The following is a 15,970-nucleotide window of genomic DNA, read 5'->3' on the forward strand; positions in this document are numbered from 1 at the left end:
GTCAACACCTTGAACTCGTGATTCATCAGACCAGGCCACCTTCTTCCATTGCTCCGTGGTCCAGTTCTGATGCTCACGTGCCCATTGTAGGCACTTTCGGCAGTGGACAGGGGTCAGCATGGGCACCCTGACTGGTCTGCGGCTACGCAGCCCCATACGCAACAAACTGCGATGCACTGTGTGTTCTGACACCTTTCTATCAGAACCAGCATTAACTTTTTCAGCAATTTGAGCTTCTGTTGGATCGGACCACATGGGCTAGCCTTCGCTCCCCACAGGCATCAATGAGGTACTGACCACTGCAGACCGGGAACACCCCACAAGAGCTGCAGTTTTGGAGATGCTCTGACCCAGTCGTCTAGCCATCACAATCTGGCCCTTGTCTAAGTCGCTCAGATCCTTACGCTGCCCATTTTTCCTGCTTCTAACACATCAACTTTGAGGACAAAATGTTCACTTGCTGCCTAATATATCCCACCCACTGACAGGTGCCATGATAACCAGATTATCAGTGTTATTCACTTCACCTGTCAGTGGTCATAATGTTATGGCTGATCGGTGTATATATATATATATCATCATCAATCGCCGGCCTTGTGCACCTGAAAACGAGTTTCACACAGCAAACGAGCCAACAGTTATGTAAGACACAGCTTGGCTGGAATGAGAAGTAAAAGGCTCGGTACCGTGGCCCAAACCCTCACTGTCTATGCCCTCCCCACCACATCCATGCCTGGAGCTGGAGCCCATAGGTGCAAGGTTTATAGAAATTAAGAGCATTGAAAACAGGAAACCTACTCACTTTGTAACCTTGAAGATCCGGAGCAGGCGGAGGGCCCTCAGGACACTGATGCCGAAAGAGGCCCCGGGTTTGGCTGCTGCCCACACCACCTCGAAAATACTGCCCACTATCACCTGGCACAGGACAACACATGACACTTAGTGGGAGACAGAGTCCAGAAAGCACAGACTAGCGAGTGAAGCACTGCAGTCGCTGACAGGGAACCAATCTCTGAATTGGCTGGGGGGCAGAATGCTTTTCTGATGGGATTGACTGGGCACACACACACAGTCCTGTCACTGAGTATATTCTGGCTCTGGAGGGAGACAAACTTGGAGCTGACTTTCTGAATGAATAAACATGTCTTCAGAGTTAATCAGGGCAGCTGGGTGCTTTGCTGTGCTTTTATATTTTTCATTTTTATATCACAACAATAAACTTGTTAAATGTTTCAGGAAAATTGGTAGTAAAAAATAAAAACTGCAATGTTACAAGGGATTTAAAAAAAATATATGTTTGTGTATATATATATATTATTCTTAATACATTTTTGGTCTCATCTGAATGGGAAATTGTGGTGGGTTTGTGTGTTGGATCGGGGGGGAATGAGCAGCGACAGACTTACCCCAAAATCAAAGCAGTTGAAAGAGGAGTGAAAATAGTTCCTGGGGCCCAGGCCGTACATCTTCAGAGTCATCTCGCTCAGAAACAGGCCCAGGAAAACAAACTCGGCCAGGTCTGCAATGAGGGCGGGGGGTCAATTAATGGAGCATCACAATTGACATAAAAACGTACAACTAAGTAGGCTACATGTCTGAGATGCACTGGGCTGCCTCTATGGTCATCCCTGCCAGTGCAGACTTGGGGCAGGTATGGCCGGAGCAGCTACACAGAGAGAGCCGGACCACACCAACGCTGCACCCTGGTTATCTGTTTAGAGTAAAGGCTGCATGTCTAATCTGCAGCAACATGGCTTTTCATAGGTGGAGTGTGTCCCCCAGACACCTGCTGTAGCCTTGTAGGGGTTAAAGACGCTGCTTTTTAAAAAGACTCTTTGCTGACAGAGTGTTTATCTCTGCAGGGATGTTAGACTATCCTTTCCTTTCTCCTGTTGTTATTGTTTTTAAATCTTTGTGACGAACACCAGCTCATTCCTCTGCTACCTGCCTCCCAGGAAGGTCTTACTTCAAGATCAGCTGAGCTGGGGATCGTTATCAAACAACAGCGACACACTGCTGCCTTGCTTGGCTGGCCTGCTGCGCTAAGATGTGGAGGAGCAGGCCTGTGTCCTCTGACAGGGAATTTTATATTTTTCAGATAAGTACAAGAGAAGCTCAGCCCTGCACCCTGGGATGGGGGAAGGAAGGTAAAGAATAATAAATATAATAGTAAATACAATCAAGTAACATCGCCATGAGAGCCACGTGTCCTGCGGTGTGCCATGCTGTGCAGCACTTGTATCCTGGCTGTGCTTTGATATGCTGCACAATCGCAGATCTGGACCAGGCATTCACCATTAATACAGCTGAGACAGAGCAATCCCTGCTTCACCGCACTAGACTTATTTCTCATATCTTTTTTTGCTTTGTCTATTTGATTGTTTTCAGTTTTAAAATACAAATAATTTGTGTTGGCTATTTCAAATAACTAAACTAAATTAAACTGGATTGAACTAAACTAAACGAATCTTAACTAAACTAAGTTATGCTAAAATAAAATAAACTCCATAATTAGCAGTCCAATATATAAACTATCAACTTTAAATATAACCGTGCCAAAAGAAAAACTCAGCGGCCACTACAGAGGGCTCCAGGAACAGGACTGACAAGGGTAGAGGAGAGACGGCGACCTACACAGGGCCTTGGTGAGCCAGTCAGGCTGGTCGTAGTGGACAATGGCCACACACAGGGTGTTGAGGGCCACCAGGCACAGCACGATCCAGTAGAAGCTCTGGGCCTTGACCATCCGGCGGATGAAGAAGCGCATCCTCTTCTCCTTGCGGCGGAAGTAGGAGGAGCTTTCGATCTTGCCGCTCTTCAGACTGGCGCGGGCGAAGGGTGAGCCTGCGGGCACCAGAGAGCAGCGGGGTCACTCAGCGCCCGGGTGTGTATAGCGCCTTTTACACGCAGGGCCGACACACACATCCACAAGGCAGAGTCATCAGCGGACAAGAAAAACCCTTAACATATACGCTGTATATATTCAGTTGATGATGTATTATCAAGGGTAAGACTACGAATGCTTGTGAAAAACATGTTGTGGATGGTGAAGAGGAGGAGGATGGAAATTGTAGGACTGAAATCCAGTCTGCACAGTTACTACATTACTGTTATGATGACGATGCTGCAGGCACTCTGAAGGTTTCTATTCCCTCTATATATAAACTTTAAATGCTCATTGACCGAGACTCCCTGATGTGGATCTAATTTCCACCTCAGAAAATCACCTCCTGTCTGCAGCTCTGTCTGGGGCCTGAAGTGAAATGACATTATAAGGCGAGTTCATGCACAACATGTAAATCTTGCCTTAATTAAAACCCCTTTCTGTGAGGATAATCAGGACTCGTTTGGAATCCCTATCACAGCCCGCGTCTGAGATCGCCGGCATGGTGAAACCCTGATGAGCTCCATCTACGGGTGATCTGATCTGAACTGGGGTTATGCTGCTGAGAACTGATGGCTAATATAAAAGTGCTAATTGCACTTTGTAATGCTGCTACTACAACTGCTTATGCTAATCCCACAAATACCATTACTGCTACTGCTAATTGGTTCTGCTGCTATCTCAATTAACACCATTTGCTTTTCTCATGTTATGGCGGGTAGTTCCTCTACTGCCAGTGCCACTAGTAAGAGTTTCCACTGCGGCGACAGCGGCCTGTGCTGCCGCTGCTGCTGCCTGCTGTACCGTGCGCTCACTGCGCCTTCTCTCCACCAACACTCATTAACACACAAGCACCGAAAATAATGATTCAATGTTTGCTAATGTAATTAGAGTTACTAATACCAACTACTGCGACCAATAAAACATTCTTGCTCACCTGAGAAACCAATTTAATGATCAGTCTGTGGTGTCTGTGTTTGTTTTTTGTTTCTTATTACTCCAGCAGCATGCCTGCCAGGACTGGGTTAAATATAGTTTGTATTGAACCAAGATTATATTTAATTTAATAAGATCTCTATTAAACAGTAAGAGAAAGAGTGAGAATGTGAGAATGGGTGTGTGTGTGTTAGAGAGAGAGAATATCATATTGAATTTGCTGCCTTTTGATAAACCCCAGGTATTGAATTCTGTATATTGAATTTGCTGGCTCTAAGATCTCATTGCCACACAAAGGTTTGTGTATCAAAGAATTCTTATGTTATGAAGGCACTGGGTTTAATACATTAGTTTGTCTGAAATATGCTCCGTTTCTTTTTTTTAAAGGGATTTACAAACGAGCTGCAAGTGCTTTCGGGTATTCTCTTTTTTTGAGACCGTAAGTGGGGATTTCAGGAGCTGAATGCAGACGGATGCTTGGCAGGCAAGACAAAAGCTGAATAAAATAAACCAACAGGCTTCTCAGTTGAACCACCAGTTACTCTCTGGACCACTTCATTGCTCTTATTCAGGCCAGCTACTTGCCATAGACTTTGCTTGTGTGTGCGTGTATGTGTGTGTGTGTGTATGTATGCATAAGTGTCGCACTGCAAGTCTGCTAGGATTAATGCGAACTGATCTGACATTTCAGAGCGCCCCCTCACAAAAACAGCAAACCGAAAATGAACTGAATTGAAACAATTAAAACTAAGCTCTTGGAAAACAGGGAGCAGAGAACAAGAGGCTAGTCTGTGCTGGCTTGGTAACGACTGTGGTGGAGTGCCAGGCAACCCCAACATCAATTAATACACCGAACAACCCAAGTAAAGTGACAGGGTGTATTTTACTCTTCTTTCTCATCCTGATAGGCCTAAACAATATATCAGACCTGCGTCTTTTAGCTTGTACTTTTTCATCAAAGTCATATTCATCAGAGCCATTATAATAAGTTTTCCGCTTCATAACTGTGTTCTTTAATATATTTTAGTTTTGGTCTCAATGCATGGCTTGCACAGTGAGGAGCTGAGTGTATACAAATACAATAAAACAAATTCAACCTTAACTCTAGCCCTCCAACATCCCCCACCATAATCTCCAGCGATGATAAACCAATCAAAATTAATCCTGTTAAGTCCCTAACCAATAGAAATGATCTTCTGACTGGTGGCACTGGCTTGATTGAACCCAGCTGTGTACACAAATGCAGTGTGGAGGTCAGAGTTCAGTGTGTGGGGTGCAGAGGTCAGAGGTCAGCCTCACCCACGGAGGAGATGTCAGTGAAGTGGTCATCTCCTTCCTCGGCGTGGATCAGGTCGTTCTTGCTCTTCTTGGTCTTGGCTCTCTTAAGAACTAATCACAACAACAACCAAACACGCACGCACGCACGCACAGGGACAGACAGACACACACAAGCACACGCACGCACAGGGACACACATGGACAAACACACACACAAACACGTACAAATACACAAACACAGACAGTGTTATAAGAGCAAAGCATTAAATAAGGACAGAGCACGGGCATTAATCTCTCAGTGCACCACACACAGAAACGCCCAAGAGAGCAGGAGGCTAACAGGTCGGCACGTCCACTTCCCCCCGAAACTCCCCACGCAACTTCAGCACTGTGCAAAACACGAAATTCCCTCTGGAGCCACTGCCTGGACTAAGTCCAGAGATGGATGGCAAGATGGTAATGAGCTTGTATTCTTTGAGCCCCCTTGCCTACACAGATACCTATGGTTTGGTACAAATCCCTTGGCATGTTGTTAATTGTAGGTCCAGAACACCCCCCTCATCGACAGAAATCCAAATGCCCGGCGGATTAGCACACACCTCGCTCTGAGCAGGGGAGGACGGGCGCGTGTCACACACCACCCCACACCGACGGCACGGGAAAGCCTGGGCAATGTGGCTCTAGTACAGAACCAGGGCAGCAGGTGGGGAGCAGTAATGGGAAATTAAAAATAAATGAACCCCACCATCCAGCATGGGGGAGGGGGGCGGCTGCAGTAATCGTAAGAGCCTGCAAGGATCTGCCCCCTTGTGTTAAACTCAATTTAGAGTAAATGAAAAAGCCTACTGCTGACACAGATAGAGGCATGCTGGGCTTGCTCTTCATCCACAGAGGAATTAGTTACCCCCTGACACACACACACAGGGAAACAAACAAAACAAAGCAAAACAAAAAACAATATATATATATATATATATATATATATATATATATATATATATATATAATCTAATCTAATCTTGACCCATTATTATTTAACCTTGATTCATTAACACACTTCCATCTAGTATAGGCAGGCTAGGCTTTTCTGCACAAAAAAATCATAATTGGCTTGCTTAGCCTAGGCTACTATTTTTGAAAAACTCTAAAGACAGCCAATCAGGGAGGTTTTATATTGTTGGGGCATTGGGGCAAAAACAATGTGAAGGAACAGTCTGGGTTAGAAGGCAGGTTTAAAATGACAGCGAATGGGGACGTGATGTGAAACGTCATCGTGAGGACTTGATTGACTGACAAGGGGCGGGTCACAGCACAGCACCACCGCAAAGAAACAAAAGTGATTCAGTGACAAGTACAGTTAAGAAGATTATTATATACAAGATATATAAGATTATATATTTTACTGTTCTTGGCTTATGTACGATTTGGGAAATTACTTATTAAATTCTGGGACTGAATGTACAGACGCATATCAAAAGTGGGGATATGCCGTATAACCACCGGGGATAAGATATACATACCAGAGGGGGGGTGATAAAACAGAAGGGGCAAAATCCCAACCATCCCCGGCAGCAAATTGCATCCAGTATACACACTATAAATGTATATATCAAAGTATAGGTATTCTTGAATATAGCAGATCAGGTTTTCATCACACACACTTTATGGAGCTGATGCCAGCAGCCTGTATGAAATATATATCCTGAACAGCAGATGTGTGTCACTCGGTCTTGGGGGTCTGTCAGGGTCTGGCCGGCACAGGTCTAGTTCTGCAGCATCTCTGGTGCAACCCGCCCATTTCCCATCTATTTTGCCATGTGCTTTTCCTGCTCCTAGATGTGTCCTCCCTGTTCCCAACCCAATCAAAGCGCCTCATGAACCCTGTGATTATCGGGTCACCCAGAGCAACACCCATCACAGTTCTCCGTGCTGAGGTTAAACAGAGGGATGACCAGAGATCAGCCCATAAAACGCCTGTCACACGCCTGCCAGTCAGCGCCGGCAGCCTTTTCATCAGCAGCTCTTTTGGACGGGGACATGTAATTATTCCTACCCTGGGCATTTGCGCCACTGCAGAGAGCTGCAGCATTGGAATGAAAAAAAAAAAAACTGAGCAAATGTTTAATTAACTGATTCATAATCCCATGATATCCACGTGCGTCTTAATTGTTTTGCACTAGGAGAGTGAAAAAGAAACCAACCTACAAATTCAGCACATTAAGAGCTGTGTGACACAGTGTGGACTTCCTTGTCCTGGTCCTGGGGAAGCAAGTGTCTTCTTCTGGCCTTTGATCAATCTTTGCTCTCAATTGCTTAATTGGGCCTATAATTGAACAAATTATTTGCCTAATGGGACCTCTGTTTCTGGTTCCATGGGGTTGTAGACCTGAAATCTCAGTCTGTTTGAGAGCTGCAAACTACGATCTGTAACCCCATCCTTATGTCCCTCAGCGCAAATACACCCATCTGCAGTAATAGCCAGGAGACACTTGAGGGCCCTTAGCACCGGACTTCAGAATAAACTTTAATTTCTATTTGTTAATTCTGTTTCGTATTTTCTAGACTATAGATAAGAAAAGCATTCACGTTTTTTCTCCTGTAACGCACCATCCAGGGGTGATTTTTCCTCTGCGTTCTTGTCTTCTTCTGCCAGCATGACTTCCTCTGAAACGAAGAAACACCAATTAGAATGAATCAAGCTGAGTAGCCTTGTGGCACCCTCCCCCTCCCTGTCTCTCCATCCCTCCCCCTCCCTTCAACAGCACCAGAATTCACTACTGGTAAATACACATCGTCACGCCACTGCGGACACGTTTCAGAGTCCCGGTAGAGAAAACTCGGATCATGACAATTGTACGTTGTCGTCGACTCTGGTTGTAGGGGTGAGGTATTCTGATTAAAAGTTGCGTTTTTGGAAATTTGGGTGGAGGGGGGGATATGAAAATGTTTAAAAATAAATTACAACATCAGACAGCAGCCAATCAGGAGGGGGTGGGCTGGGTTACTGTATTCTCCCACCACTACAACATCCCTGTCGGTGACAGGCCGGGACTATGTGTCAGCCTCACTCCGGGCCTCCGCCGCGGTTGATATGGAGAGCCTGACACCAAGCTGCAATATGCTTCCTACAGAGGGAGAAATAAACCGCTCACTGCACTCCATCAAACCGAGGACAGCTTGAGAGAGAGAGAGAGAGCGCAAAGTAAAAGAGCCCCAAGAAAAAAAAATACTGGAGGAAAAGATCACAAGCCCACTCAAGGAATGCTTGAGGCTCCCCCCTTCTCTCTCTCTCTCTCTATCACTGTTCCTTCCATCCCCTCATCCTCTTGCCTACCTAGCAAGGTTCCATGTCAAGAAAATAGTTTTTTCTTCCACGAAGTGAGCTGTTTGTTTCTAAGCCATGTCTGTCGCAGTATTTTGACACAAACAAGGTGTTTCACTGATGTGACTTCAACACACTTCCTGGGAAGCCAAACCTTGACTGACACACAATCAACTTTTTTTTTTGCTACTTGACAAAACATTTACTAAGAAGCCCTTTGGCTGCACTCATTCTGCAGGCGTGTTTCTAATGGCTTTCCTGAAACCTGCCCCCCCTGCCGTAACCTATCAAATTCTGCTGCACCATACAGTCCCACGAGCGCATTTGACGGCGTTACTTCAGGGCATTAAACCAACACATCTTTTCTAGTGTACCGGTGCTGCTCAGCTCCGTCCCCTAAGAGCGCCAGTCCCAGCAGTGTCACTCATAGGTGTCACTGAGTCATCACCTCCGCAGGAACTGGGGGTAAGGTGACAAGCGCGATTAGCACAGTTAGGATTAAGATCTCAGGTGGAAAGGGGGGAAAAAAACTAACAAGAAAACTATGTAAAACAGCGCACACTTTTTTCAAGTATCTTTTTTCACACATTTAACTTAAATCTTGTGTTTTTTCCCACATTTATAAATATTTCGTTTTTTTAAATAAATACTTAAATAAATGCAAAATCTCCGTTTTTTTTAAATAAATATTTATCGTTTGATTAAATATTTAGCTAAATCATAAATATGGGCTTTGCAAACTAAACATTTAACTTTGAAATAAATATTTACTCTAAATGTATAATAAATGCTAAATATAAATATAAGTGTTAAATGTAAAAGTTAAATATACATTTTAAATGTGGAGTTTGCAAAATAAATATATAGCTAACATGCAAATCCAGCCCCGCCCCTCTGGTCAGTCAGCCTCTCACAGCAGTGGGCGGGGTGTGATCCTTACATGGCGGTGGTGTAGTGAGAGTGTAGTGAGAGTGTAGTGTACTGACAGTGCAGTGAGAGTGTAGTGTACTGACAGTGTAGTGTACTGGCAGTGTAGTGAGAGTGTAGTGTACTGACAGTGCAGTGAGAGTGTAGTGTACTGACAGTGCAGTGACAGTGTAGTGAGAGTGTAGTGTACTGACAGTGTAGTGAGAGTGTAGTGTACTGACAGTGTAGTGACAGTGTAGTGTACTGACAGTGCAGTGACAGTGCAGTGAGAGTGTAGTGTACTGACAGTGTAGTGAGAGTGTAGTGTACTGACAGTGTAGTGAGAGTGTAGTGTACTGACAGTGCAGTGAGAGTGTAGTAAGAGTGTAGTGTACTGACAGTGCAGTGACAGTGTAGTGTACTGACAGTGTAGTGTACTGGCAGTGTAGTGAGAGTGTAGTGTACTGACAGTGCAGTGAGAGTGTAGTGTACTGACAGTGTAGTGAGAGTGTAGTGTACTGACAGTGCAGTGAGAGTGTAGTGTACTGACAGTGCAGTGACAGTGTAGTGAGAGTGTAGTGTACTGACAGTGTAGTGACAGTGTAGTGTACTGACAGTGCAGTGACAGTGCAGTGAGAGTGTAGTGTACTGACAGTGTAGTGAGAGTGTAGTGTACTGACAGTGTAGTGAGAGTGTAGTGTACTGACAGTGCAGTGAGAGTGTAGTAAGAGTGTAGTGTACTGACAGTGCAGTGACAGTGTAGTGTACTGACAGTGTAGTGTACTGGCAGTGTAGTGAGAGTGTAGTGTACTGACAGTGCAGTGAGAGTGTAGTGTACTGACAGTGCAGTGAGAGTGTAGTGTACTGACAGTGTAGTGTACTGGCAGTGTAGTGAGAGTGTAGTGTACTGACAGTGCAGTGAGAATGTAGTGTACTGACAGTGTAGTGTACTGGCAGTGTAGTGAGAGTGTAGTGTACTGACAGTGCAGTGAGAGTGTAGTGTACTGACAGTGTAGTGAGAGTGTAGTGTACTGACAGTGTAGTGAGAGTGTAGTGTACTGACAGTGCAGTGAGAGTGTAGTGAGAGTGTAGTGTACTGACAGTGCAGTGACAGTGTAGTGTACTGACAGTGCAGTGAGAGTGTAGTGTACTGACAGTGCAGTGACAGTGTAGTGTACTGACAGTGTAGTGAGAGTGTAGTGTACTGACAGTGCAGTGACAATGTAGTGAGAGTGTAGTGTACTGACAGTGCAGTGACAATGTAGTGAGAGTGTAGTGTACTGACAGTGTAGTGAGAGTGTAGTGTACTGAGAGTGTAGTGAGAGTGTAGTGTACTGACAGTGTAGTGAGAGTGTAGTGTACTGACAGTGCAGTGACAGTGTAGTGAGAGTGTAGTGTACTGACAGTGCAGTGACAGTGTAGTGAGAGTGTAGTGTACTGACAGTGCAGTGAGAGTGTAGTAAGAGTGTAGTGTACTGACAGTGCAGTGACAGTGTAGTGTACTGACAGTGTAGTGAGAGTGTAGTGAGAGTGTAGTGTACTGACAGTGCAGTGACAGTGCAGTGAGAGTGTAGTGTACTGACAGTGTAGTGAGAGTGTAATGTACTGACAGTGCAGTGAGAGTGTAGTGTACTGACAGTGCAGTGACAATGTAGTGAGAGTGTAGTGTACTGACAGTGCAGTGAGAGTGTAGTGAGAGTGTAGTGTACTGACAGTGCAGTGAGAGTGTAGTGAGAGTGTAGTGTACTGACAGTGTAGTGAGAGTGTAGTGTACTGACAGTGTAGTGAGAGTGTAGTGTACTGACAGTGCAGTGACAGTGTAGTGTACTGACAGTGCAGTGAGAGTGTAGAGTACTGACAGTGCAGTGAGAGTGTAGTGTACTGACAGTGCAGTGAGAGTGTAGTGAGAGTGTAGTGTACTGACAGTGCAGTGAGAGTGTAGTGTACTGACAGTGCAGTGACAATGTAGTGAGAGTGTAGTGTACTGACAGTGCAGTGAGAGTGTAGTGAGAGTGTAGTGTACTGACAGTGTAGTGAGAGTGTAGTGTACTGACAGTGTAGTGAGAGTGTAGTGTACTGACAGTGCAGTGACAGTGTAGTGTACTGACAGTGCAGTGAGAGTGTAGAGTACTGACAGTGTAGTGAGAGTGTAGTGTACTGACAGTGCAGTGACAATGTAGTGAGAGTGTAGTGTACTGACAGTGCAGTGACAATGTAGTGAGAGTGTAGTGTACTGACAGTGTAGTGAGAGTGTAGTGTACTGAGAGTGTAGTGAGAGTGTAGTGTACTGACAGTGTAGTGAGAGTGTAGTGTACTGACAGTGCAGTGACAGTGTAGTGAGAGTGTAGTGTACTGACAGTGTAGTGAGAGTGTAGTGTACTGACAGTGCAGTGACAGTGTAGTGTACTGACAGTGTAGTGAGAGTGTAGTGTACTGACAGTGTAGTGAGAGTGTAGTGTACTGACAGTGCAGTGACAGTGTAGTGAGAGTATAGTGTACTGACAGTGTAGTGAGAGTGTAGTGTACTGACAGTGCAGTGACAGTGTAGTGAGAGTGTAGTGTACTGACAGTGCACTGACAGTGCAGTAACAGTGTAGTGAGAGTGTAGTGCAGTATATAATGTGTCTGTTATTAAGAGAAGAGATCCTGTCCGCACACTGCACTGAATAGGAGACAAAGTCAGACATTTATTTCTTTGTGGAATCAGGTCTTAAAGGCTCAAGAGAAAAAGCAACAAATGTTTCAGCTTCATCAGTGCTTAAAAAGCGCAGCTCACAAAGCTCAGTTTTTCTGTTATGAAATTAACATTGTGGAAATTAAAAACATGTTGAAACTTCATAAATGCATATCTTACAAGGCATTATAAATTAAACTGTCTGAATCTCATAATCTCTCATATATTGAGTGTTTTATACAGGAGTATCCCACGATGCATCTGGTTACAGGCAGATCACAGTGCGCTGGTTCAGTGAGTGACCACTGATGACCAGGACTATACCTTATTTAATAAAAATCCAATATGCTGGTGTGATCGTGGGCCAGTGTCTCAAAGGGGAAACGATTCTCTGCGAGTTCATACTTCATACCCTGGGCTCTAGTCTGCTGGCTGCTCACTGTATATAAAGCCCTGCGCTGACCCTCCCCGCTGCATCCACAGTTCAATGAATGTTTTTTATTCAATTTTTTACTGGGATTGCCACATATTCACAAGTTTCATTGTTTTCATTGATTTAATGCACGTTTACTTTGAGTTTACTTGGTATTTTGGTTTTCTTGAACACTCGAGGATATTAAAAGTGATTTTAGAATTGGAGTTTATATTTTTTAATCAAAAGCATTTTAATGTTTTTTATTTTTTATTATGTAAAATACTAACTCAATAAAATCAGTATTTTACTGGGAGCCAGTGTCCATTCAGTGATCAGTGACCACCAGCTCCACTGACCGCATCACGGAAACACAATCCGACAATTTGATGCCCCAACGACGCACCGAAACACAGCTCCCATTACATGGGTTACTGAAGCCCCGCCCACTGCTGTGAGTGGCTGACTGACCAGAGGGGCGGGACTGGATTTGCATGTTGGCTATATGTTTATTTTGCAAACTCCACATTTAACATTTACATTTATATTTAACATTTACATTTATATGTAACATTTATATTTAGACTAAATATTTATTTAAAACTATATATTTTATGACTCAGGATTTAGGATTTAATTAAATATGTAATCAAATATTTATTTTTCAAAAATTGAGATTTAGAATTTAAGTATTTATTTTAAAAAACGAAATCTTTATAAATGTGGAAAAAACGGCTTAAGTATTTACTAAAACTGGGAAAAAAACTCAAGATTTAAATTAAATTTGTGAAAAAAGACACTCGGGAAAAAAGTGCACGTTGTTTTACATTTGGTGCCCCATAGAAAACAACAACAGAAGACCCTGCGACCCTGGAGACCTGAGGAACTGGACCCGGCTGGAGTGCACACAGCTAAAACCGCCTCAAATCAAACAGAGGCTTGGCCCTGGCAAGTGCCGGGAATGACGCCTTGCACGCCTATCCAACCCCCTCAAAAAAGAAAAGGGAAGGAACAATGACAAAAAAGAGGTATGTGAAAACCCCAACTCTCTGTCCAACCCAGCAGCACCATTAAAGTACCATCCCAATTTTTCTTTGAACACTCTCCCAGTCAAATGACTACTCTGAACGTGACCGGTGACAAAGGGATTGGAGAGTATAGACGTGAAGCCCAGCCTGACCCGCCTTGCAGATCCACTCCAGGTATCCCGTCAGCTCCCTCTCGATCTGCTGCTGCCGGCGCAGCTTCAGGAACTCCTGCCTCTTCTCCACTCGCTCACGCTCTTTGGCAAACTCCCTGTGGGAAGGACAGACACACCGCTTTTCAGTTTCACTTCACAGCCCACACAGAGTCCAGGCCTTTCCCAACCCCCGCCCAGAGAACAGAGACCACTCAGGACCGTGACGCGTCAGTCCCAGCGAGGAGACCTTTCCAGAAAGAGAGGTACAGTTGAAGTATAGAGCACTAAAAATGTCCTATAAATACACTAAGTATGTTTTACATTGCTGGACCAAAGTATACTGTAATTATACTGTACATGAATGTACTTTTCTTTTCATAAGGGGAAGTCAAGGAATCAGAGCATAGGAGTCTGCGGAGTCGGCTCGTAACAGGTAGGAAGAAAAGGACACATATCAATTGAAAACGAATTAAATATTTGATATTTGTTTTTTCCCCCATTCATGAACTACTGCCTTTGAGGTGCCAGAAAACACCTGGAGCCCCCCTCTTGAATTTGTCATCACCGCACCCCCAGACCATCACCTGCTGCCTCTTTCTGCACGCCCTGTGTTTTGTCAATTAACTAAGTGATTAATTACATTTCTTCTTTTACGTATTTTTTCCATACAGTGATAATTAACCCGATCCTCTGCACTGGTCTCAGATTGTAACTGTAGTAATTAAGTACACTGTTCCTCGCCCCCACTTCCAGTCAGTGGACTGATATCATCATTCTTTCTGTGAACAAAGAGAGTATCTATGTTTGGTTTCTCCAGCGACTAGCTCTCACTTGAATTACAATCCCAGGAGGATGTACTGGCTGCAAGAAAATTAAAGAAAATTAAAAAATGGAAATGCAATGAAATGGGAAGCCGATGTAAGAGCGTAGTACACTGCTGACAAAATTGTCGGGAGGGGAATGAGCTTCAGGTTCAATACGATTTTTCAAATTCTTAAAACAGGATGTAAGCATAATATAATTCATAGATAAAGAGGTGTCTATAGAGACAGTTAAGCTAGCCCAATATGAGAATTATGATTCTTTGGAACAACAAAGACAAAAGAAAACCCAAAGCTTAGATGAAATCCCTCCACATCTATTCCATAGCTGCACAGCGGTTAAGTGTGCTCTGCTTCCTGCGCTGAGCTTCTGCAGACATTATTTTTTTAATTTCCTATAGGAGTTCAACAGAGCCTTGGATTGACTTAAAGACTAAATGACACTCACTGAGAGAAGCCCTCTGTCGTAGTGTCAATTAGGGATGTAGCACAGATTTACTGGAGTGTCGTTATAACAAGTCTGTGATCAAACAGAGTTGGTAGAGAGATAGAGAGAGCGAGGGAAGGAAAATTAATATAACCCCCTCCCAAATGGAAACAGAAACAAAATCCAAATGCAATAATTATAATAACAAGAATGAACGGTGTGCGGGTTTTCCTGGGGCTGCTCCAGCAGGGTTTTCTATTTAAGATGCAACTTGATTTCTCTTCCACCCACAGCCTGTCTCTCAGTGTAAGGCTGCAGTGCCTTTTTAATCACAGCTGAGCAGAGAGAAAGAGAGAGAGGGAACGAGAGAGAAAGATAGAAGAGACAAAGGGAGAAGTAAAGAGAGCGAGAGAGAGAGAGATAGAGAAGAAGAGGGAGAGGGGATCCCCCGCCCAAGACCTTCCGCCCACGGTTCTGTTCTCTTCTGTCACAGCTCCGCTCTGATTGGTGAGCTGCCCACGCAATGAGAAAGGAAGTCCCTCCCTCCCCACCCAGGAGCTGTTGCTCTGACAGTGTTGCTGGCAGAGGCTGGCGTGGCTGAGGGGGCGGCTGGTCTGGAATCCCAGCACTCCTGCGGGCGAGGGACTCCGAGCGGCTCTTCACACACACTGCTCTTTCTGCGGCGCTTAAGAAAACACACAGCGCCTTCCTGCAGAGACACGCAGCAAAAAAAACTCCACTTCTGCCGAGGCACCTGAGTCAGACATGTTCTTTTATTACTTAGTGTTCCTGTGCTGCTCGCTAATGTAGAGGATCCCAAAAAATCCAAGTAAAGAATTCGCACCTACATCAACCACACCTATCTATCTGTCTATACGTATATCCTGTTGTCCCTCTTTGTACAGACACCCTCACATATCACTAAGTTGTCCTTTTCAATGCTTTGCCACCCAATCCCCTCCCCCCACCTTTTTAAAATGCCAGCTTTGCATAACTTCCAATTCCCAGACCACTGCCCCACAGTGTATACCAGACAATAAGACCCCCCCCCCCCCCATCCATAGAGAAGACAACCGAATCAGAGTATTGCTGAAGTGCACAGAATCCTGCTAGGCTGTTGTTTCCGGCTA

The 15,970-nt window shown here is 44.5% G+C and overlaps 1 protein-coding gene across 1 annotated transcript in view; it reads right to left on the reverse strand.

The window, feature by feature from the left end:
- Window positions 1-15,970, reverse strand: part of LOC136758202 (probable voltage-dependent N-type calcium channel subunit alpha-1B) — a 61,323-nt gene that overhangs the window by 22,632 nt on the left and 22,721 nt on the right. The window contains exons 4-9 of the mRNA XM_066712472.1: window positions 13,593-13,708; window positions 7,685-7,762; window positions 5,120-5,209; window positions 2,635-2,844; window positions 1,407-1,519; window positions 803-915 (exon numbers count right to left, since the gene is read on the reverse strand). Of these exons, the coding sequence (XP_066568569.1) occupies window positions 803-915; window positions 1,407-1,519; window positions 2,635-2,844; window positions 5,120-5,209; window positions 7,685-7,762; window positions 13,593-13,708 (720 nt within the window). The remainder of the gene's footprint in view (window positions 1-802; window positions 916-1,406; window positions 1,520-2,634; window positions 2,845-5,119; window positions 5,210-7,684; window positions 7,763-13,592; window positions 13,709-15,970) is intronic.

Source organism: Amia ocellicauda, chromosome 9, assembly GCF_036373705.1.
Source record: "Amia ocellicauda isolate fAmiCal2 chromosome 9, fAmiCal2.hap1, whole genome shotgun sequence".
Lineage (NCBI taxonomy): Eukaryota > Metazoa > Chordata > Actinopteri > Amiiformes > Amiidae > Amia > Amia ocellicauda.